The following is a 25823-nucleotide window of genomic DNA, read 5'->3' on the forward strand; positions in this document are numbered from 1 at the left end:
CACATGAACTCAATCTGGCGGTTTCAGAGTTAACCGTTATATATGTTTGCACTAAAAACCTCTGTCTGGCCAAGTGCGAGTGCTCATGTGCACATGTTTTAGCACGCGTGTGTGTGTGTTCATTCTGAAAAGCCCCGTCTCGGCAACCACAATCGCTTTCGCCTGGACAAAAAGTGCTGGAAATACCAGGCCTGGTCGCAGCACCGCTGGAAAACATACAAGTGGCCAATGCACCACAAGCCATTCCATTGTGGCCCACACTGGTTAACAGGGCTTTCCAATTTATTACACACACACACACATGCAATTATAGCTTTCTGACTAAGTAATTCAGGAATAAAGCTGATGTGATATGCTAAATATGTGCTCGTTCACGTTCAAGCTGAACTGAGGTTGGGCTCATCCCAAAAATCTCCTCTTCCTAATGATTTGATTGCTCTATTCAATACATTTTTAAGACCTCAGTATTTGTCTTTTTGACACTAATCCAAGACCAACTTCCTTTGCCAAAATCCTTGGTTAAGATCGTGGAAGTCTATAACACCTGGAGAATTCCCATTCATCTCAATGACAGTTGCTCGGCTGGCATATCCAGCCTTGGAAGGATGCAACCTGCATTTCTAGTTTGAGCCAGTCAGGATTGACGTCACAACAACACTGAGTGGCTGATACAACCACAAGAATGTGAACTGTCCCACCATAAAATACTCTAACATCCCATCTACTATCAATAATTGCAATCCGTCAAAGTGCTATTTGTAACAATCTGGGAACAAAACTAACCAGGTTGACCCTGACCTCTTTGTTATGCCTGTATATTAGCAACAGAAAAGAAACCCCTATTCCATTTGAAATGTTACAGGTGCTGCTACAGGAACAGAACCTGGGCATCCACTACAAGTTCAATGTGCCCATCCAGCGTACAGGAAGTGGGGACAATGAAGTGGGCTTCTCTTGGCACCATCTGCCCTGGTCTGAGTGCTCAGCAACATGTGCAGGAGGTACGGCAATCAATTCCACACATCCTTATTGAGGAAGTTTGTTGTCCCTGCTGATCAGTAATGAGAAAATGTGAAAAACAAGTGGACAGACTGGACGAAAACATGATCTTGATAGTGTCCCCAGCAGGCTTCATACGTAGTTTAAAGGATTTTCCTGATGACTCGGACACGAAAGAATACATTTTGAATAATCTATTAGTTGTCTGTTCAGTTACAGTGAACAAGAACTGAGCTGAGAGTTCATGAGAGAAGTAGCAAAGTCTGATTCTTGAACAACAGATCTTTTGAAGTTCATCCAGTTCACAAAACTGGTTGGAATGATTCATTTGTGAATTGGACTGATTTTCTTCATAATTATCAGCAAATAGGAACTTACATTTTGGTATTTTGGGTCTAAAAATTTGGTATTTATGGCCCTGTAATGATGATTTATTACACCTGGTATTAAGATGCGTTTTGGTCTATCATATCACAAGTAGATGAGGGAGACACGTTTCCGTTTACACCTGGTGTTTTGATCTGTCTAAACCAATTCTGTCCTGGTTTCTTCTAGGGGAGGGTCTATGGACAGGTAAATGTATGGACTTTTTCAGATGTTTCAATCTAATGGACGAAATAAGCTTGTGCAATTTACATATGAACGCAAAACTTAGGTCCCGTCTGGCTAATACGCTTCCCATAATGTTAACGCGTTAGGTCAGAGAAGACGGTCTTTTGTGGCTTTTCAAACACATTCGACCACATGAGTGTTTACACTACGAATTACGAAAGCAATCCGTTCAAATGCGTTTTCGACAACCTCTGGAGGTGGTCTAAAGTGGACAAGCTCAAAAAGTTTTAGACCCGTTTACACCTGTATTTTGTCGTCCAATTGTGATAAGATTGACGAAAACGATTCTTAAAGGGATACTTCAGGATTTAGTATTAAGTTTTGTATTAGTAGGAAACCTGTAGTATTTTAAAATTACCATGCTTTAAATCACCCTCATATCCCCCTGAGACGAGAGATTTATGTATTTTTTGTCTGAAAAAAATCCTCCGATGACGCAAAAATCGTCATTTTGCGTCATCGGAGGATTTTTTGGCCAGAGGCTAAAGACTACAGCCAGTAGAAGGAGCTGTCCCGCATGTTCTCAACCCGCCCATAGAGGGTGGGATCTCACTCACAGAATGTACACATAGTGTCAGCCATCTTTTTTTGGAAGCTTAGCTAGCAGGCTCTTGTTCTGTGGAGAAAGATGAGTAGTAGGGGTTATCATTCATCCTCTTTTTCCCGTACATGTCCGGCCGTCGAGATCGTACAAAATGTCCGGGATTCAGCTTTTGCTTTCTGCAGTCGCCATTCATTGTTTACATGCACAACTTTTGTTTCAATCTAACTGAATTCATTCCGATTGGTGAATCTGAATGTAGTGTTTACATGAGCGCTAAAGAAGTGATCGGTTGATCTGCGTTTTAACATTGCTAAGAAAATTCCCGCTCCTCCGTGAGAGATACGAGAGCGGTGCGTCTCACAGGTGTCGCTCATCGGTAATCACGCCACCGGCCTCGCGCCGTTCTCCCGTGGCCCTCACTCGTCCTGCTCGTCACAGTAAACATAATGAACGTCGACTGTAGAACGCAAAAGCCGAATCCCGGACATTTTGGGCGATCTCGAAATCCCGGGCAGACTCATCACGGAGACTCACTAGTAGCCTAGACTTGTTGTTTAACTTCTGCGCTCTGTTACTGGTAGGCGTGGCCTCCTAGGGCAGCGAAGCAAGTGCATTCTGGGAGTTGTTGTCTTTCATCCACATAAGCCAAAAATACATTTTCTGGCTTTTCTCAGTCTAGAAAGCTCCAAATTCAAAAATAATTTCACATTTCTTCTACATAAATGACCCATTTTAAATACACATTCATCTTTCCAGAGGTGAAGTATCCCTTTAATACTAGGTGTAAACAGGGCCTTTGATACATTTATGGTACTTTTGTGTCTTTTTTGAAGCTTGAAAGCTCTATTTTGCTTTGCTACATTTTTATTATGAACAGCATTGGATTGGAAGTCATCATTTCTATATTAAAAAAAAATCCTACAGAATGATAAATGTATTTTTATCTGACATATGACTATGTTTCACCAATTTGTGCCGCCAACATACAAGTTGTGCAGGGAGCAGAAAGGCTACCTCTTATTTCAACATCTGAATGTCGTAACCACATGTAAATGTGAGCCCTCACCTCAAATATGACCAGACTGTTCAGGCTCCTCCGAAATAAATGGCTTTCTTACAACAATAAATAGTTTTCCTCTCTCCTTTTTTCAGTTATGGCCATTGAAAACATTCAAAGCACTTGTTATATTTCACCAAAAAATGCAAACATCGCAGGCTAGTCCACTGAGGGTTTTCACAGAGCTCCGCAAACTCAACCTCATTCGTTGCTCAATTCATTTGAACACATTTTAGTTTATATGGAAATACCCCAGGGCAACACTTATGTCATTTGTGAAATTTTGGGTTATTAATACAACTCCCGGCTGTTCTGCTGGCAAGCCACACAGGGAGCATTTGAACACCAAGCGAACTGCCATAAAATTCTGCAATATTCTTTTAGAAATGATTTGTGATTCAGACACTTGGACTTGATTCCTGCTTTTTTTTTTTTTAAACTCCCATTAAATTTCAATGTTGCGGTCTTATTGTTTTGATCGTTATGTGCAACAATGATAACGGTCTTACATCATGAACTGATGTCATGAGATTTTACATTTACCCCCTGGTTGGGTTTCAGCGAATCAAATCGGTACTAGCGAAATCTCTTATCTTGAAAGGGTTCATCGAGCTCCCACCGGAGTAGTTTGTTATTTCGGTTACCCAGTCAAGAATGCCGTACTGGCAGCTGTTAGATCCACCTCACAAGGTGGCCTTGCGCGCTAGCCAAGCTTGGCATAAACCGGCTTAACTGGAGGCTAATGTCTTTCCTTATGGGCCCCAAAGAGTCCAATGGCCTCTAGCGCTAAGCATAGCGCACTACTCTGCCATTACTGTGGTAATGCTCACTTTTCACAACCAAGAGCCAAAGAAAAGATTGGCTTCTCTGTAAAAATCATTCACTAAGACACTCACTCCAACCGAGGCATTTACACACCTAGATATAATACGGAGGGAAAATTGATATCACCTCCGTGCCTCTATCCACACAGAGTGCTCTGTCAGCAAGCGGACCCCTAGAGAAGAGACACAGAGCTAGTTTAACCTCAGGGACCGATGCCGACCACACAGCGCTTTGCGCACGAGCTGCTGAAGTGCCGAAAACGATGGTGCAGCTGAAAGCGTGAGGCGGATGAATGAAGTGATGTTTTATTGTCTGTTTGCAGGTTCGCAGAAGCAGGAGGTGGTGTGTAAAAGACTGGATGACAACTCCGTGGTCCAAAACAGCTACTGTGACTCGGACAGCAAACCGCCAGGGAACCAGCGGCCCTGTAACACCGAGCCTTGCCCTCCCGAGTGAGTATAGCAACTTTAAAGGCGTGTTGATTGGGGAAACAAAACAAAAGAGATATATAATTATTGGGGCTGTCGATTTAGGGCATTAACTCATGAATTTTAGGGGCCCCTAATTATATGCCCCTAAAATTAAAAAATGCCCTGTATGATTTCTCATATTTATATGATATGATATAGTTAAGCAGTTATGAGTGCAATATCACACAAGTGATGTTTTTGTCCCGAATAGCACGAGCGCAAATGTGGTACTGATTTTATACAACAGTTCAACAAATAAGAAGTTAATATTGTGCTATATTTTAGACACAATATTGTCTGCTTTTGCTCAATTTTGCCAATGAAAATATTACCTATAAAGCCAGAGCAGGACTGTTGTGCGCCTCCGAGCAACTCACAGCGGTGTTTAATTTCTGAATGAATCCACCTTTTGAGCGAATCAATCAATCGGGTGAACCAATGATTCAATGACCTATTCTAAAGAGAGCTATTTACTTCCTGAATGAATCAGCCGTTTGAACGAATCGAATGAATGATTCAATGACTCACTCATTTAGACATTTACAGCCACCTACTGGCAGTTTTACTCTTATTTAGAGTATCATTTCATAAAAAAATCATATTTCCATATTAATAAAGAAACATTAACGTTTCAGCCACACATGAAAATTCTGTTATCATTTACTAATTTTATTTTTCTTCTAAACCTACTTGATGCTTTTCTCATTTAACACAATAATGACTTTAAATGATCTTTTTGGGGTAATTTCTCGGCCCAAAGAGATGTGCGATTAATTTGTGATTAATTAGATTAATTAATTGCCACATCGTGTAATTAATTAGATAAACAATGCTAATGGCTAGACAGCCTAATTATTATAATTGCATAATTAAAGGATAGCCTATTTATAACCATTACATCATGTACAACTGGACTTTTTTTTTTTGCAGTGGGACATTTTTTATGACAATTTGCACAATTTCCTTAAACAAATTAATCAATAAAAAAAATTCTCAATATTGTAATGAAGTTTGAAAAATCATTCTGCCAATTTTTTAAATAATTTTTTATTTATTATAACAGTATCAACTAAATTCAGTACAGTGAATACTATTATCATATTACAAATGTACTTTACAATGCAGATAATATATCATTAATTATTGCATCATGGGAATGACAATAAGAGCAAACTTTTTGCATTACATCATGCCCTAACTTGGTAAGATGTGACAAGTTTTCTTTGATAAGCAATTATGTCCACATTGAAAGCTAAAACGCTGCACAATGTGACACAATTTCTGCCGAAAGTCAGATTTGACTTGACAGATTTCACAGAAAATCATGTAGTGTATGATGGTCACAGACTTCGACTTCAAAGTTTGATTCCATTCATATGGAGGATATCAAACATGTTTAATATTTTGAGCTGATTTTAGAACACATAAGGTCTTCATTTGTCACATGTTTCTGTGTGAGTTTGTTGTGTTCGTAATGATTTGAAAGTCTAGTAGTGTGTGATCCTCAGTCGTTTAGTGTATATGATACCCAGTTTTTACTTTGTAACTATTTACAAAGTCAGCAAATGTATGATGCCTTGTGTTTTAAAATGGGTTCAGATTTTAAAAGTCGTGTAGTGTATTCCAGCCTTAACCCGCACCCAAACACCTAACCCTAACTTAGCAGTCTACTAATACTCCAATGAGAGTTAGTTGACATGTAGTTGCAAAGTTACTTATTTCCCCGATTTCACAGACAAGGTTTAAGCTAGTCCCAGACTAAAATGCACATTTTAACTGAAAGCAACTAGCACTGGCATATCTTAAAATAGATCAGTACCATTGTTTTGTCTCAACATGCAACCAGTAATGTTTTTTTTTTTTTCTAAGGCACGTTTATAAAAGCTACTTAAATGTCCTTATTGACCTAAGGCCTAATCCTGGCTTAATCTAAACCCTGTCTGTGAAACCGGGCCATAGTTAGTAGAATGTCTAAAGTGGACCATTGAAATAAAGTGTAACTAAAAATCTTAATTGTTATAAAAACAGGCTTAATTTATTTACTTCATGCAAAAATCTATTGCAATTTTTGTTGTCATTTTCCAAACATGTGGCTTATACTTAAGGTTTTGCTCTCTTTGTCAGCCTAGGATGAAAAAAAAAATGAAAAAAAAATCCAGAAATTGTATTCTGTTTTGATGAGTCTTATCAAAATAGTACATAGCTGCTTAGCAATAAAAGTCCAAAGGCAAACGTAATGTTTCATTTGTCTTCATAGCACCCCGACCATAAAGAGCTTCTTTGAAGACAGCTTAAAAACTAAGCAACATGATTTATTTCTTCATATGTTGCCTATTTTCATTTGGATTTTGGTGCCAAAATCCTAAAGGCATCCAAAAAAGTATGAGTGATCACCTGCGTTTAATTGTATTGGCTAGCAGAATTCATGAACCCTCAAGGGACAATATCCATAAACGTGTGTGGAGTATGCGTGTGTGCGGCGGCCAGACGCACTTAACGCTCATTTTCAATGGGGCGAGCAGCTGCGCAAAGTTCACTTGTGTCTGCAAATTTTAAATTGGAAGGAGGAATTAAATGGTTTTGGCCTCTGCACTCCTGCATCTTGCCAGTGGAGGGTTTAGTGAACCTGAACCCGAAGATGGGCATCGCTAATAACATCATCTAAAATCTATTTCCATCTCCACCTGATGTCAGAGGAATGCAGTCTCTGGCCCAGAAAGGGTCGTAATGGTCATTTGAGAACACCCTGTTGTGTTTGGGGAGGTCATTTCTCTCTAATGATCTTGCAGATTATGACAGATTTTATTTCATTATTAATTTATGTTCAGCTTTAATTTTATTTTACTTGTAGCGTTTCGTAAGACGCATAGTCTTTCGTGGCTTTATCAGAGCATCGCCAAGAGAATGCAAACAAACCACACGGAACTTAATTCAGCCGTAACAAATGATAAAAAGACACGGTTATATAAAATGTCTGTATTCCTCAGCCCAGCTAAAGTGTAGGAGTAGTTTTGCCAAAAACGAAGACAAATTGAATGCAAATTTGGAATTGTTGTTGCCATTGTGTGGAGTTCACAGGCGTTGAACCTTAACAAAGTGCATTTGCAGAGTCCAAAAACCAATTGAGAGTACAAATATGGTTGAAATAAAATGGCGTTTCAGGCCATTTATGCCAAATGTTTCTCTTCTTGCTAATTTTAGGCCACTATGTGGCAAGGCATTAAGCATTTGAAACTAATATATCAAAATCAAGATCTTGATGGATTTTTCAATGTTGCGTTTCACTGAGAGATTGTAAACTTGTCACTGCAAAGACATATCTATTTATTTTATTGTGAAAAGAAGTTTAGGTTTGGTAAGAATGCAGTAAAAACAGTAAAGTTGTGAAGTATTATTACAGTTTAAAATAAATGATTTTGGTAACACTTTATTTTAACGTGTCCTTAACTATAAATTATGCATAATTACATGCAACTAACCCTAAACCACACCCTAATCCTAACCCTATAGTAAGTACATGTAGTTAATTATTATTACACAGTACTTAAATGCATAATTACACTGTAACAAAGACATGGTTTTCTACTTGAAAAAAATATAAAAGTTTTTTTTTTTTTAAACAGCATTTATTTGAAATAGAAATCTTTTGTAACATAACAATTGTCTTTACTGTCACTTCTGATCATTTTTTGGCATCCTTGCTTAATAAAAGTATTACTTTCTTTAAAAAAAAATATATATATATATTTTGAGGGGTAGCATATTATGCAATACATATATGTATTTTGATGAAATCACGCAAAATGCAGTTAGTAATAAATATTTATGGATGGAGAATTCCCATTTTGTGTGTTTTCAGGTGGTTTATAGGTGACTGGTCAGAATGTGGGAAAACCTGTGACGGAGGCATCCGAACACGTACTGTTTTGTGTATACGTAAAATCGGCCCCGCCGAGGAGGAGACCCTGCAGGACAGCCACTGTCTGACCCACCGACCAATAGAGCAAGAGTCTTGCAACAATCAGTCCTGCCCACCCCAGTGGGTGACGCTGGATTGGTCTGAGGTGACCTGATGTGTTCTTCATCTATAAAGTCTTCGGATAATCTTCTTGCGAAGTTGCTTTCATATTGTTGCGTTGTGTTTTTGTCTATAGTGTACCCCAAAGTGTGGCCCTGGCTTCAAGCATCGTATTGTTCAGTGTAAAAGTAGCGACCTGACCAAAACCTTCCCACCAGCCCTCTGTGCGGACCATAACAAACCCCCGGTCCGGATTCGCTGCAGCCTTGGTCGCTGTCCGCCGCCACGCTGGATCCCTGGAGAATGGGGACAGGTACGAGGATTTATTTCAGGATTCTTTCAAAAGAACAGCATTCATTTTAAATTTGTAACATTATTAATGTCTTAACGGACACTTCTGATCAACTTAATGCATCCTTGTTGAATAAAAGATACAAATCTTACTGAGCCCAAACTGTAGTGTATATGCTATACATCTGAATCTGAAAAATAAGCACTAAGTAATCACTATAATATTCAACTCCTCCCCTCCAATCATCTAGCCTCATTCTGGTATGTAATGCCCACTTTTTTCGATCCAATCAAGTACCATCCAATATACATCTCATATTATGGAAGTAAAATCAATGCGGTTTCATGTTGGCTGTAAACTACAAGCTAATGCAGCCTTGTGTAAGTATTTCACGTGTCGTTAAGATTTAGAACAACTAAAGAAAGAGTATTGCTGTGCAATACATGCGTAAAGACTGTTTTAATACAGCATGAAAAAGACCATGTGTTTAGTTGACGTCAACAGAAGTTACACTCGCATGATAAACTAGAGCCTCTGGAAAGCCAGTGACGTGTGTTTCCGTGAGTGACAGCGAGTATAACAGCCCAAGAGTGTGTAAGTGGAGGTAATATCATCCAGATTGTTTGAAGTTTATCTCTGCGGTTGACAAGGTTTTCTGTCAGTGCCAAGAATATGTTTTTAAAAAGACAAAACAAATCACTCTCAGGCGGCCCTGTGGTTTCTCTCTTGAAAAAAAGGATACGATCAGGATAACTGTGGTGGCTTGTAGTAAATCTTTTTAAAAATGCTGTATAAACAAAATAATAATAATAATATTTTCCTCTTTACAGGTAGTATTCCATAAGGGGAGAAAAAAATGTAGGGCAGTTGAAAAGGAGAGATTGAAAAATAGAAGTTCGCATCACCCTGGTTCCCTCAACTAAAGCCCAATAGGTTTTTGGTTTATTGCAGAACATAAGCTCTGTGACCAACAAAACTTTATGATTGTTATACATTTTGTTCATTGTTTTAATCTTCATAAATGAACTAAACTTTTAAAGCCTAAATACAATCACCAGAAATAAAAAGCTAAACATAGGTGATAAACAAACTACACCACAGTCACATGACGTCAACATCACCATCAAGGCTCCAACAACTCTTTCAGGTTTTATTTAAAATCCACAAGTTGGAAAAGTTTAAGTAAGAATAATTGCAAGGGTGTTTGTGAAAGTGGACTAGTGAGTAGATAGACCTGTTCCAGTGCCACACAACCTCTGTAGTGCCATTTAGACACTTGTTAGCAACCGCCTTTTAAAAGACAAGTAAAAGCTTTAGAAAAATCACAATCAATAATTGATGTATTTTATATCGTAGAATAAAATGTGAAAATACCCTTAGCTTGTGTTCACCATAGACCTTATTTCAACCATTTAACAAAAAAAAAAACATTGACTTCAGGACTATGGAACCAGAAGTGTAACATGCAAACTTAAACAAAAATAGGTCATCTCTACAGAGCACTAAATGAGGGCTTAGAGACATCAGTCGAAAAGGAAAGTCATTTAAAAGGGGGAGCAAGCTGATAAAATATGAAAAATACATATAAATGCACCAATAAAACATGTATGTTTACAATAAGACAAGGAATGACATATAAGACATATATAAAAAAATAAATAAGACATATATAAAAAAAACTGAAATATAATATAAGTGAGGAATTATTGACAACTGGCCGTTGAATTGTATGCACATTATAGTACATTATTTTCTAATAATTCAACGGACTGGAGTCAATTATTCTGCTTATGCTACGGTAACCACATCTCAAGACATTGTTCTGATGTTGTATTTCAAGACATTTGGAGCGAGCGAGCCCAGACAGCAAGATAGTGTCGGCCCAGATCCGGCCGTGTGGAATCCACGTGTACTAGATGCGGGCCGGATCTGTGCCGACACTATCTTGCTGTCTGGGAGAGAAAGAGAGAGAGAGATGAAGCTTGTGTGAATTGTCTGTGTGTCTCTGAACTTAACTAATAGAGAAACTGTAAGTTTATCTGCTTCAAGAACAACAGCGTTATTACCTCACCGGTGAGAAATGTAATGTAGCTTTTATGTTACTGAACTATTTTACTGATAAAATCGTCAGAGCAGTGCTGACAACTCGTTTTTTTTGCAAGTGTGTGTCCGTACTGTGTGTGTGCGTTTTGAGCGGGAGAAAGAGTATGTGCTCTCCATACATAATAAAACGTCATTTTGTGGGGAAAAAAAACATGGAAATAATTTGTCGTTTTTATCCTATTGTTTACTATTTTTATTTGCTTGGTCAGTGTCATTGTGGGTTTTGGTTCTTCTGCTGTTGTATGCGAAGTGATATGGAACTGTAATGCGGTCAAGACCTGCCTGGAACTACTTTAGCCTTTCGTTTCCCTGAAAATAATTGCACACCTTAGATCAGCCAATCAGATTCAAACATCCAACAGCCCTATAATATAATATAATACAATATAATAGAGAAAGATTTTCTCACATCACCTACAGTATAAGCAACAATTAAGGTTACAAGAACAACAATAATAATTAATGATCTGAAAAATATAACAAAAGTCTAGCTTTAACCATCTTCCCGAATGAAGTAACAACTACTGTGGTACGAGTTTCCCGCCATCCCATGATTCCTGCAATGAACTGAGACTCTCATAATGGAGTGGCTGTTGAAGGGAGCCATGGGCCAAAAGGTCACTGGTTCAAATCCCACTTAAGGCCTTCACTGACATATCCCGTCTGTCAGGGACTCGAGCTCTAATAAAGTCTGTTTAATACAGAGGGGATGAAATGGGAAGGCTGCTGGAAACTCATCTGAGATGTCTGCACTCAAGTCCCGTGAGGTGTCCTTCACTGTGGGTCTTACACGTGTTTATGACTAAATCCACATCAGATCCTTGTCTTGGCATGCGTCGTCAGAGTTTCTGTGGCATTCGCACTAGGCGCTGCAGCGCAGTGACTAATGAGCTAAATTTGTGTATTGTAGTGGATTGCTAGGCAACTCTTTCGTTTTTCCATTGAATCACTGTGCTACATCATGGTAGGAGACTACTGGAATACATCTCAGTTTCACTTCAGACAGTCGCAATTTACTCCCTCCAGCAACGTGGAGAGCTCTAATGTAGAACAGCTGACAGTAGTCAGAGATTCAATTAAACTATTACAACGACATTCCGCAAGTAGCTCTCGGTCCTTTGTTTTGGAGCACTGAGTTTGGGCCCGAATTCACAAGCGTGCCACGGACCGCCTGACACACACCACACACAAAAATGCCTTAAAATCACTCACACCAGTCTAATTGGTCGGTTTCTTCACAATGGACTCTATATGCACACTAAAAACTCAGCACTACAGAAGCTTCTGGTATAGCATTCTCCCATAGCAAACTGTCGATTACACCTAACTATATTAAAATATAGAAAATTAGTAACTATGGTAATCATAATATTTTAGTATATTACAATGTAACATGTTAGTAATGATTTCCAGAAGCTTTAAATATCTTTAGCGTAAAGGTGGATCGTATCAATATACCTTTGTCCTGTTGTGGGACACTTCCTCAAGATTAAAATTTTTTTTGGTAACACTTTATTTGAAGGGGTGTGCATAAGACTGACATGACACTGTCATAAACATGACATAACACCTGTCATGAACATGAAGGAGTCTTTATGATTGTTTATGACTGTTGTCATTAAGTGTCATTCGGTAAATTATGACACTTTTGATGCAAAGTTGACATTGTTTAAAATGTCTTTGTTATGACAACTTGACATTAACCAAGACAAAAATGTCTTGATTATGAAAACTTGACATTAACCAAGACAAAAATGTCTTGATTATGAAAACTTGACATTAACAAAGACAGAAATGTCTTTGTTATGACAACTTGACATTAACCAAGAAATCATAACCTGTCAACCTGTCACAAATATGTCATAACAGGTCTAATTATCAAACTTAAAGAAGTTATTTAGCTTTGCGTTAACTTTACATTACCCTGTCATATGTGGTTGGTTTTGACTTTGGCTGTCATGACACCATTATAACTGTGTCATGAATATTTTACTTGTCCTCAAGTAAAGTGGAACACATTGTACTAGTTATAAAGATGTCATTAAGGGTTATTACACTGTCAAATGCTTTAACATATGACAGGGTAATGTAATGTTAACGCAAAGCTAAATAACTTCTTTAAGTTTGATAATTAGACCTGTTATGACATATTTGTGACAGGTTGACAGGTTATGATATCTTGGTTAATGTCAAGTTGTCATAATCAAGACATTTTTTGTCTTTGTTAATGTCAAGTTGTCATAACAAAGACATTTTAAACAATGTCAACTTTGCATTAAAAGTGTCATAATTTACCGAATGACACTTAATGAAAACAGTCATAAACATTCATAAAGACTCCTTCATGGTCATGACAGGTGTTATGTCATGTTTATGACAGTGTCATGTCAGTCTTATGCACACCCCTTCAAATAAAGTGTTACCTTTTTTTTTGTGTGTGTGATTTTTTTCTCACAATTTCCATACACTTCACTGCACCGAAAGTTGTGTCGGCCATTGAGCTAAATGCGGAAGTGATCGTGCATTTAGTTCATTTACAGAAGTCAGTGGGTTTTTATGATTTCAAGGAAATAGTAGATACATTTCTTTAGAGTTTGAGAGAATCAGAGTAAAAGAAAGTAAAAGAGCGCCCTTGAGCACTTCAGAATTACATCTGATTTCAGATTTGCTACCTCGAAACGCTACTTAAATGAAAAACCAACCAACGTTGGTTGTGTTAAACATCATTCAGATATCCCTTTTCCTGTTTAACTCAATGGTTCTTGGCTGGAAAGTGGACAAGACTTAATGTCTGTTGACAAATGGGTTGAAAATACTGTTCCATTTACAATTTTGGGCCTTTTCCTGAAGTCTAACATAACTGACTCGTTGTGGCAAAGTGGCTTAAATTATTGTCTAAATTAATCTTAATTTTGCTTGTTATTTATACATCACACCTTATATTTCATCTCAAATATACTCTTCACTGTTGCTGCTGTCTTTAAGATAACCAAGTACACTAACTTTTTGTTTTTTACAGTGGTGAAGTATATATCAATTACATTACAATGTAATAAAATATAATAAAATTCAGTTATACTGTACCATTTAAAAAATTATTATTATTTTTTTTTAATTATTTTAGACAAAATACAGAATTTTTATATAATCCATTTATCTGCTATCAGCCATAACATAAAAAAAATTAATGATCAGTTTATGGTTCTGAGATATGGATTACAGGCTGAATTTACGGCTCATTGCATGTTTTTTTTACAGTGCTCTGCTCAGTGTGGACTAGGGCAGCAGATGCGGACGGTTCAGTGTCTGTCGTATACGGGACAGCCCTCCACCGAATGTCCAGACTCACTGCGGCCCAACACCATGCAGCAGTGTGAAAGCAAGTGTGACGCTACACCCATCTCCAGTGGCGACGGTAAGTCAGTCACCCTTCTGCTAATCCCATGAAAGAGCGGCGATGACGACTTTCGTATCAGCTGCATCTGGCTTTGATCATAGTGTTGACATTTACAAAGTTTGTGGCCTCTGTTTTCAATCTTGAATTAACAAAGGATTATATTGTTCTATTCTTGCCCGTTATGAACTACCTCTGTTTGGAATCGAGGCAGGACACTATTTAGGCAATCCTGGATTCAATAAAAACTCCATGACCCTTGCGAGATGGATCCCTATTCAGATTCCTTCACTGGGGAAGCAGCGCTAGATTATCTCTCCTAATGGACTCTAATGGGATTAGTTGTATCCTAATCAACAGCAGTGACGGAATGTCTACTTTCATTGTCATCAGCCATGGCAGTTTAAAGACTATAATAAGAGACACAATAATTGCGATAGGGCCAGTTAGTGCGCTGCCACACTAATGCAGATGGCCGACTGCCTGCGCTGTGAATCAGGTCGCTCTCTTTTACGCTGTAATTACTTTAAGAGGCTTGTGTCCAGGCCCTGAGTCATGGCCTCTTTTAAGGGAGAGTTTTGGTCTTGATGCAAAGGAAGTCTATAATTTTTCCAGTGCTACAGGGTAGATCAAGATCCTGTCCCCCTCCAGAGATGGTCTTATTATTAGGAGATGCCAACCTCCACTGCTCTTCCAGAAGGAGAAATCATAATGGTCAACTTGGATCATGCATGCCTTTATGACCAATTACATTACAACCTTGACATCATTGAATTTCCGTCAGAGTTGTGTGACATTCAATCACTGTTTGAGGATTCAATAGAAATGAATGAGAAGTGCCTAAACTAAATCCTACCTGTTGCAGAATTGACAGTTACTAAAAACAGCAATTTTTTCAGGTATAAACTCTAAAAATAGGTCAATCCAAAATTAATGTTTAATGGGAAAAACGTTGAAGATTACACAGAAGCTGTTTTGCAACAAAAGCTGTTTATTCAGCATAGTGAAGCCTCTCATCCATTGAGATCCATTGAAAAAACGGCCACCAATTCTTATTTTTATTTTATTTTTTTGCTAAACTTTCCCCCGCCTCCCGCAGAATAACCGTCTGTCCTTCATATTCACACAAATAATGTTCTCAAGCATGTTTATTTTATGTTACAGACACAACCTCAGGTACTATGATAAAATTCACACACACTTATATGTTGAATAACATATCAGTTATTCAATGTGCATAACCATGTCCTTTTATAATAAGTTATCAAGTTCAAGTTTCAAGTTTGTATTTATTTATATAGCACATTTAAAAACAGCAAACAGGGCTGACCAAAGTGCTGAACAATAGACAAGATAAATAGCAAGGACAAACCACACATTCATGACAAAATATCACAATTAATTAAAAGCTAAAGAAAAAAAAAGGGTTTTAAGAGAGGATTTAAAAACAGTTAGAGATTGAGCCGCTCTAATATAAACCGGAAGTTATGTGCTATAAAAACTCGCACTGGTTAATATTCAGGGTAAGTAGAATGTATATAATCAAAACTCTAAACTAATTAAGCATTTGTCCGTTTTTTTTCTGTCAGTTTGCAAGCTAACCAATTAGCCTACTAGCTGTGCATAGTCCGAGGCAATTATGCCCTAAATGATTAGCCTGCTAGCTTATAAACTGCTATTAGGCCCTGTTTACACCTGGTATTAAGATGTGTTTTGCTCGATCGGATCACAATTGGACGACTAAATAGAGGTGTAAACGGGTCTAAAACGTTTTGAGTTTGTCCACTTTCGGCCACTTCCAGAGGTTGTCGAAAACGCATTCGACCGGACTGCTTTCGTAGTGTAAACACTCATGTGGTCGAATGTGTTCGAACAGCCTAATGCGTAAACATTCACTAGCCAGACGGGATTTAAACTTTGTCGGCTGGAGCCAAGAAGTTTGGTTTGAAGATGAAAAACGTATCAAGCACAATGTTCTCTCACCATTCCTGATTTCTAACACACACACACAGCGTTCGACTGGTCTTGCGTCTGTCAGAGCAGAAACTAAAGCTGCTGCTCTCTCTGTGTGTTTTCTGTCATCTCCGGGCATGTTCATGTCAATTTCACAAGCTTATTTTGTCCATTTGATCGAAAAATCTGAAAAAGCCCTTACATTTACCTGCCCATAGACCCTCCCCTAGAAGAAACCAGGACAGAAGTGGAAGTGGATAAAAGAGACAGATTAAAACATCAGGTGTAAACCGGAATGTGTCTCCCTCGTCTACTTGTGATCCGATCAACCAAAACAAATCTTAATACTAGGTGTAAACAGGGCCAGAGTCTGCTAGCTTAGTATGCTGTTAGTGTTAACAGATTAGCCTGCAACCTTAGCATACCATTAACTCATTGTCATTCTAGCTTAGTATTTTAGTATTAGTATTAGTATTTCATTCTAGCTTAGTATTTTAGGACCCCCTCGAAAACGAGATGATGCATCTCAAGGGGTTTATCCTAATAAATAAATTTGAATTTAGTATGGAATTTGCTACACTACCACTACTTTTTTGTACTATTTACTATTCGTAGCTACCTCTGCTACAAAATGATAACTGGAAAGGCTAATTGGATTAGATAGTTATAACTTGATACATTTTGAGACTACTTATTGGGGTACTAGAGGGATAGAATTTTGCACAACAAAAATTACTTACTGGAAATGTATCATGCTGCATCTGATTAGGACACAATGTAACAAGAGGTTGGAATAGACAGGAAATGAACATTAGCACAGGCCAAGTTGTAAAACATCTGACACTGTACCATCATCCTGTGACGGGACGGTAAGATTTATAAAGACCGCTAAATATCATCCATGTGATGAAGACGACAAATTCGGAGTCTTTCCATTTGCGCTCCCTTTCACAAGTGTATTAAAACCCTGGACCGATTACCACCTGGATTCACACAGACATCTAAAATATGACTTGCATTCTAAGAACCCAAAAGGTCGTCCTCAGAGGAAATGCAAACATGCTTTTCATTAAATGATAGGCAAGTCCATATTCCTTGGCGTTTTGAAAGCGATAGGTAATCCAAAATGAATAGTCTGTCATTATTAACTTGCCTCCGTGTCGTTCTAAACCCATCTGTCTTTTTTTCTTCCGTGGAACTCAAATGGTGAATGCTTGAAGAATATCCTGACTACTTTGAAAAGATTTTGAGTGAATACCAACTTCAATTGCAGTGTTTTTCTCACACACATCAATTATATCATGGCTTTGTAAGTCTTGGAATACAGCACTGGAATACAGCTCACAAAAGTATGTCCTCGTTTGGAGTACTTTTAAGATACCTTTACTCTGATTTTGGAGCTTGACAGTCCCAACTCAATTTCATATTTTGTGTTCCACAAAGTTTGGAACGAGATTTTGGAACGAGTAAATAATGACAGACTTTTAATTTTGGGGTGAATCATCCCTTCAACACAAGCCTAAAAGTTTCCCCTTTGTGGTTCCCCAGCATCGACCAATTTACTCACTCCTCGTATCCTTTCTTATTCCACCTTTTTCTCTTCCCCTAGAGTGCAAAGACGTAAATAAGGTGGCATATTGCCCATTGGTGCTGAAGTTCAAGTTCTGCAGTCGTGCGTACTTCAGGCAGATGTGCTGCAAGACGTGCCAAGGACACTGACCCTGCGGAGAGAAGCAGAGACAGATGCTGCAACAAGGAAAGAGAGAGAAACTGGCAGAGAGAAAAGCAGACCAGTGTTGGAGGAGTCAACACTGGGCATGGAGAAGGAAGCCTCTCTCTCTTGCTCATCAACACACACATAACTGCTTTTAGCCCTGTGGAACCCAAACCACTGCTCAGCACTGCGCTGACACCTGTTTTATTTTCACTTCTGTGAAGTGGGAATGTATAAAATGATCATTATTGTTGTTATTTTTATAATAATAATAATAATAATTGCTAATGGTTATTATTATTATCAATGTCTTTCTGTTGTTATAATCCAAAGTGCTGGACACAACGCTCACAGAAGTAGCACGGCAGAGGTTTACTTCAAGGCGCCCATCTACAGGAGTTTGGGATGTTGGTATATCCCCTTGTCTCACATAAACACTCCTCCCACGGTTCTGTTGGCAACTCTGCATTCAGAGGCATTCGAAGCGATGGCGATTACTCACGCTGGCAGCATCAGAGCAATTGGAAGTCATTTGTTTTCAATAAGAGTTGGCGATTTGAAGCCACATGAGCATCAGAGACTGACCACAACCAACAATGGGAGTGCGAACACTGCCATACACGTGATCTGCCACATGATAGGAACGTTTCCAAACAATGGACAGGACAGCGACTTGGTGACTCTTTAGGGTATAAAAAATGTTCACATTTTCCACCCAAATGATACTTTCCACCATTAAAAAAATATATAAGTATAGATCAGGGGTAGCCAACCCTGCTCTTGGAGTGCTACCTTTCAGCAGACTTAGTTTCAACACACCTGCCTGTAATTTTATCTAAACTCTGCAGGATGGTAGCAGGGTTGGCTACCCCTGGTAGAGATTGAATTGACCAATCCAATCCTGCTCCCTCCTGGAGGGCCACTGTCCTACAGAGTTTAACTCCAACCTGCCCAATAAACTTGTCTGGACGTTTCTAGTAATCCTGAATTCTTTAAATACTTGGTTCAGGTGTGTTTAATTGTGGTAGGAGCTAAACTCTGCAGGACAGTGGCCCTCTATGAATAGGATTGGACACCCCTGGTATAGATGGTTAGAGCCTGTGTTGGTCAGCTCAACTGTTTATTTTTGTGGTTAAATGGAGTTACCCAATACTAGATATGCATGTGGTTTTTATTGAAATCAATAACTTGGAACTTCTATGTACATTTACTCACTTGGCAGACACTTTTATCCAGAATGACTTGTATTGAATTCAAGGACTACAACCCTTGACCTCGGAGTTGTTAGCGGCAGGCTCTACCAGTTGAGGAGCTTCTAAACTTGACAGCCCTAGTTGTTACACTTTTGACAATAACTTTCTAAAATAACTTTGAGACTCAAGGGCCAAAGACAAACAGGGTAGTGTGACTGGATGCTGAATTTGTGCAGGAGAAATCTCAATTAGAGCTTCAGAGTCCAGATGTTCAGTTGTGCTAGTCACCTGTTTTACTGAGCTGAATCACATGACCACCGGCCAAAGAATTCCACCATTGTCTGACACTCGAACAAGGCCTGAAAATCAGATTAGTTCCAAAGGGACGTTTCTACTATTGTGTCTCTAGAATTATTGTGGACACCAGAGAGACATTAATTGCGATTCCGACTTGATTCTGCTTTATGGATCCGTATTTTGCTTTAAATTCTGGGGTTCTGACATCTATGCGTCTGTTCCGGGGCCCGCCGTGTTCCAGACGCAATAATTCTCACATAATGCGTGCTGCAGCCACAATCCGCCACATTATCAGCACTATACACAGACAATTCATCAGCACGGGGGTGACTTGCTTGGATATCTCCTGGTCTGTGACGCTGAAGCATTAGTAGAGTTAAGTGAAGGGCCAGTGCCTGGGTAAGCTGCCAGATCCCGCAGATCCGGTTTGCCATCGACTACCTCCAAAACACCTCCTCTTCCTCCTTCCCTGAGATAGCAGTGCTTCCAGCCCACACTCTTAAACCCTCCACACTCAATGGTGCTTTTCTTCTCTCAGTGGAGGACTGTTTGTTCCACTGCCCTTCTTCCGTTCATCTTTTGAGTGGGCGGCTCTTCTGGCCCCGTGGTGCTATAAGACCTTGATGCATTCTGGGTATGCGGTCTAAGCAAATGACAGAAAACCAAGAATTCTTTAGCTCTGTTCCAAATTCTAGTGAGCTTCCTACCTAGACCAGATTTTAAGGCATCATAGGTGCGTTCCTGATGTGAAGACTGTTCCAAAAAGTAAGCTGTTTATTTATGACACTTTTAGGCGGGAATAGCATGTTTCCTTTGCAAAGGCAATACCAGAATCCATTGTGTTGATCTCAATGTAAAACATTCTAGATTGCAGACTAAGTGAGAAATATAAATATTTGACTTAATACTGAAGAGTATGAAAAATATATAAAAATACAATTGAACCCAGTACTTATGTGCTGTGCATTTTTATGCTTGTTGGACTATAACGCATTAACTTGCTAACATTAAACTCTACTGGGATCAATTGTGAATCAAGTTTCCTGTGCACTTTACGAATGCTATTTATGTGGCACAGTAGCGAACCTTGACTCTTGAACCTTGGCCCGTTCACCAGCTTCCCTCATCGGGAAAAAAGTAAACTCGGCTTAAAATCATCGCAGTTTACTGTGCCTTTGACAAGAAATGCCACAAGCAAACATCAAAGTATAGCGAATAGCGTCAGCTATTTTATTAGCAGGTTTTTTTCCGATCGTGTTCCTCACAGCAGGCGGAGAGCGTCATACACTCAGTGATAACAAGCCCCACCCATTAAAAGGGACTGTATGATTGGTCGATTTTCCTGTCAATTGAAATTCGTCTCTAATTGACTCGCTAAGACATGGACAGAAAAGCAGCTCGCTGAGTTTTGAAACAGAGCTTTAGCATATTTTTTTCTGTCTTTCCTTCCTTTCTGTTCTTTTACCTCACACTGGTTTAAGATCGTAAGTTAACATTCCACCAACTACATGTTGCAGTTGTCCACCATCCACGACTGAGTGACTTTACCCTGCTCTCTTAGCCAAGGGAACATCAAATTATAGAGCATTGGGGGACCTCAATCGTAGATCTCACCTTTGTTATGGGACACATTTGATTATTGAAGTTTTGAGGGACAGTTTTATGTTTTTAATCATACAACCATTTTACTTTTGCTGCTGCTACTCTTTTGTAGCCACAAACAACATTAATTGGATATGTATTGTTATGAAATGTTTAAACTGGGATTATTCAAGAGTGAACCTTGAACAGCGGAACTGTAGGCCCAACATGCTGAGCATCCAGATATTGTGCTTGGTAAAATCCTAAGGCTTGAAGTACAAGTTTACTGGCTTTGGGACACGGACTCTCAATAAGACACTCAATGAAACTGGTACTGATCGCTGTGAACTTGTGTCTTTGAATGTCACATTGTTTAACCTGTACCTATAGAAGAGTTTTGCATTTTTGTGAATAGTTGCTTACATTTTATATTCAGTATTATTAATGTTGGTACACTGTTACTAATTTTTTTCATTTGTAAATTATATGCTAATTTATTGCCATGTGTCACTTGTCTTATGTATGTTTCACTGCATGCAAACCAAACTCTAGTCTAGTGAAAACGATGCAGTGGAACACCCTTCACGATCTTGTTTTAGTAAAATGTGAGTTTGAATGTGTCTTTTTTGCTACTATAGGGCGCTCTTAAAATACGTCAGAATGCTTTTGTGTGAGTCAGTGAGTTTGAGTGTGCGTATGTCGGTATGGTATTACTGCACTGTTTCTCAAGGGCCAGTGCTCACAAAAATAATAATTATAATAAATAATGGTAAATGGTGTCAAAGGGTAAGCAAAAAAATATATTAACTTTAACATTCTCAGTCCTTTGGCTTGTACCCTTGGTGAATCCTACAACATGTAATGGATCCTGAATAAAATGACTTTAAAAGGGTTGTGTTTGCTTAGATGTTCTTTCCTGTGGTCTCCCACAAATGCTTAGCAATTCTAAATGAGTTTACTACCGGAGAACAACAGGCTCATTCATTAAAGAGATAATTCTCCCAAAAAGGAAAATTCTGTCATTATTTACTCGCCCTCATGTTGTTCCAAACCCAAATTGTTTTCTTTATGCCGTCGAACACACAAGAAGATATTGCTGAATGTCCAGAGTGTTCTGAATCTTTAAAGAAAAAAGTCTGTAAAGTTGTCTACTTCTGAATGGCTATCTGTGGATAAAGTTGCTATTGTTCGCATAGCATGTATAACGGCAACTGCCTGCTAACAAGCCAAACCTTGACCACCTGAGGGAGACGGACTGGATTATTTTCTTTGCATTGCTTTATGGGATTGTATGCTTGCTGCTGCTGAGTAATTTGCTGTGATTTCCACCTCCAGCGACTTCTCTGATTGGAAGATCTCTCTTGTTAGGATCATGGGTAGTGTAGTTCTTCACTGGGAATTCAAATGTGACGCTATAGAACAAATCAAACATGACACTCAACAGGAACATTTCTCATCACTTATTCTCAACATTTTTGAATACTTGATTCTGATTGGTCAGACTGACCATCCAGGTAACTAAGTGGCTGTTTTCAACTAAAAACTTTTACGCCTTTTAACGGCGTTTTGGGTGCCTGAAAACGCAAAGTTTTGAAAAAGGGCTTCAAAGTGCAATTTTTTTAAAACAGTCTCATTGTAAACAACAAAAACGTGAATCTCTGAAGAAGATGACGTCATGCACATACGTGTTCAGTCTATAGTGTTTCATCGCCATTTAATGGCCTGGCAGCAGAATACAGCGTTTTTAGTCGTTTTCACGGATCCGTGTGAATGGGGATCGTTTTGACAATGGTGTCGTCTGTACGCAACTCAAAGGAAAAACTTCTCAGTTTTAAGCATATCGTTTTTGAGTGTGTCGTGTAAACGTACCCGAAAAGTGGCACAACTTTTATGTCTCTCGTATCATTCCGCTGACTCTTACTTGTTTCATACAGTACAAACACAATGCCTCCATCTTGCATCTCAGTGAAAATTGTAGTGAAAATTACCTCAGAGGACAGTATTCATATTACTTGTAATATTGTTAGTGTTCATCATGTTGCTCAGGTGATTGTTTTGTACATTGTAATGGACATTTCAAAATTTTTTTGCTTGGCAGAAGCTTTAATATAATATAAAAGTAAAATTTTAAAACATCTTAACATTTTATATCACATTTTATACCCATATAACAAGGGAGGTAATACTTAAACAATATTGCAAGAATTACCATCTGATTGTACATTATTCCTTAATCTCGTATTTCAAAGTATACGTTATGGTAAAAAGTTTCACTTTTTTTACATCTGAAACCCAACTATTGCGCTATTTGAACACTTATGCCCTACTTGCCGTAATGCTATGAATTACTAGCAGCTCTGTTTTGTCTAAAGCAACTACTTTTGAATACCTGAAAAACTGCTTGGGCTTCTGTCTCGTTTACTTGGAAAAAGACAGCGATCGAAACAGAGACTGAGAGAAGATTAAGAACGTCTTAGCAGCTGGCTGCAACTGTCAGCTACAATTCGGCTGTTTACATGTCGACTCTCAGCATAGCCACAACAAAGATGAAGCAAGACAGCAGAGACACTTGCCAAGAAACAATTCCATTCTTTATCTCTTTGTAAACTAAAGGGACAGGCTGAGATGTCAAAAGAAATAATGATATAGCATAACAGGGCAGACCTATGTATGCATGGAAGCCAAAAACGGTTAAGTTGAAGCCTTTATGTTACAACTGCATACATGGATGTCAACACATTTCAGTCGATGGCAACATGTTGTGAACAGCATTCGGTTTTGCGCCCCCAAGAGCCGAGCGTTCTCATTGTTAGCGTAAGGGGGATGTGCATAAGGCAATGGTGATCAAAGACATGCTGATGGCAAGATTGCACTCGCGTTTTTTACTTACCCAAAACAGATGTTTATCTTTGAAGGTTCTCAGAGAGGAACAAAGGCTTTGTTTACTCTGGAGTGGCTGAGCCGTTTGCCTGAAAGTGCCTGACCTCGGGGGGAGGTATGGTTTAATGCTGTCCCTATGTGGTCTTAATGTAGATTAGCCAGTGATTCATGATCACTGATCACTTCTTCATGATAGAGTGTTGAGGACGACAGACAAAACCAGCCTTCTGTATCACACTTATAATATTTGTACATCGGAATTATAACAGATTCGGCAGAATAAACGAGCTTTCAGTTCTGGCACACGTGCTGAAGACTATAACAATGACAAATAACAATAGCTGTGTTCAAAAACCTAGTGAGCTACCGACCTAAATTTAAGGTAGGGGTTCTTAACTCAAGCTCTCGAGATACACTGTCCGGAAGAGTTTTGCTCCGTCTCTAATCAAACACACCTGAACAAGCTAATCGACACCTTCAGGATTATTAGTAAGCTATAGGCAGGTGAGTTCCATCAGGATTGGAGCTAAAAAGAAAAGTGGATCTCGAGGGCCAGAGTTGAGAACCCCTGATTTAAGGTGTGCACCTGGCTGTCCGAAATTGCATAGTCTCCTGATTAGGTACTTATTTTAAATAAGTGACTACTTCACGACCGCTAAAAAACTATGTTCTATATATTATGAGTGTGTGTAGTGTGAATGTAATCTGGACGCACTACATTCGCCATGTTGTCATTATCAGTTGCGTTGCTTCACTGCCATTCATAAATGCTCTCCCGTGGCCTCATGGGATAGTAAAGTGTCCATCGTATCCACAATTCAGACTCTCGCCGAAAATAGCAGGTCATCCGAGGACTTTTTGCTGACTCTTTTATGACTGTGAATTCGGACATACTACTTTTGTCACATACTGTTTTTTTGCCTACTATTTAGTAGGGAAGTATGCCATTTCGGATGCAGCCATAGACTACCTTGTTTTGGCCAAAGATAAGAAAATCCCAGAATGCACTGCAATGAGCTAAGTAGAAATTGACATATTGCTTTCAAATACTGTGTTACTCAAAACAATAGCATTGATAAAAATGTCCCAATGTAATTATATTTTACCCAATTTGTGTGTGGTATGTATTTTTGTGCACATTAGTATATTGTGTCGTTAGCTTAGCAACATGTTAATTGTATTCGAATCACTTGAAATGAATCTCCTGTGCACTTCACATGGAAAGACTTAATTTACGTAACGCCCTGAGTCACAGCCGAAGACTTCCAATTCAGTCATTTGTGAGGTTTTCATTTTAGGTTTGCTCAGCATGCTAAATTAAAAGTCAGTTTTAAGGTGTGACACATCAAGCCAACAAAGAACTAGCATTGACAAAAGTAGACTGTGTTGTCGCCTCGCATCGTCTGCAACCGAGTCAAAAAGTTACGCTTGAACCCACCGCAAAAACTACAGCCAACAGCCAATCAACACGTACATTATGTTCTGCATGAGAGGAAATAACAGCAGGTGCCAGGAGTCTGTCTCTGTCATTCAAAAAGGGGAATCAGAACCAGTGCCAAAGGTCCAACACACACCATCAATTCTGTGATTCTACTGATCCAGCTTTGCAGCCCATTACAGACAGAGAGAAAATATCAGCACAAGTGCTTTCCGAGAACAGGGGCTTCACTGAGGTGGGAACTCATTAGCACATCATAGGCAGTTTTGATAAAAAGGTGTGAATGAGAACCAGAAAGTACCAACCCAATGAGGATTCTTCTTTAAATAGACAGTTAATTATAGAGACTGATAACATATGTTAGCATTATTCATAATGGGATATAAAATGAATAAGTTCACCCAAAAATGGACACTGTCATCATTTACTCACCCTCAAGTCGTTTCAAACCTA

At 38.8% G+C, this 25823-nt stretch overlaps 1 protein-coding gene across 1 annotated transcript in view; it reads left to right on the plus strand.

Moving 5' to 3' along the window:
- adamts6 (ADAM metallopeptidase with thrombospondin type 1 motif, 6) overlaps positions 1-18656 on the plus strand; it is an 88795-nt gene extending 70139 nt beyond the window's left edge. Inside the window, exons 19-24 of the mRNA XM_056238987.1 lie at positions 863-1001; positions 4360-4489; positions 8367-8571; positions 8662-8838; positions 14179-14335; positions 17877-18656. Of these exons, the coding sequence (XP_056094962.1) occupies positions 863-1001; positions 4360-4489; positions 8367-8571; positions 8662-8838; positions 14179-14335; positions 17877-17986 (918 nt within the window). The 3' untranslated portion in view covers positions 17987-18656. The remainder of the gene's footprint in view (positions 1-862; positions 1002-4359; positions 4490-8366; positions 8572-8661; positions 8839-14178; positions 14336-17876) is intronic.
- The last annotated feature ends 7167 nt before the right edge of the window (positions 18657-25823 follow it).

This window comes from Rhinichthys klamathensis, unplaced genomic scaffold, assembly GCF_029890125.1.
Source record: "Rhinichthys klamathensis goyatoka isolate OS25496 unplaced genomic scaffold, OSU_Roscu_1.1 h1tg000549l_1, whole genome shotgun sequence".
Classification (NCBI taxonomy): domain Eukaryota; kingdom Metazoa; phylum Chordata; class Actinopteri; order Cypriniformes; family Leuciscidae; genus Rhinichthys; species Rhinichthys klamathensis.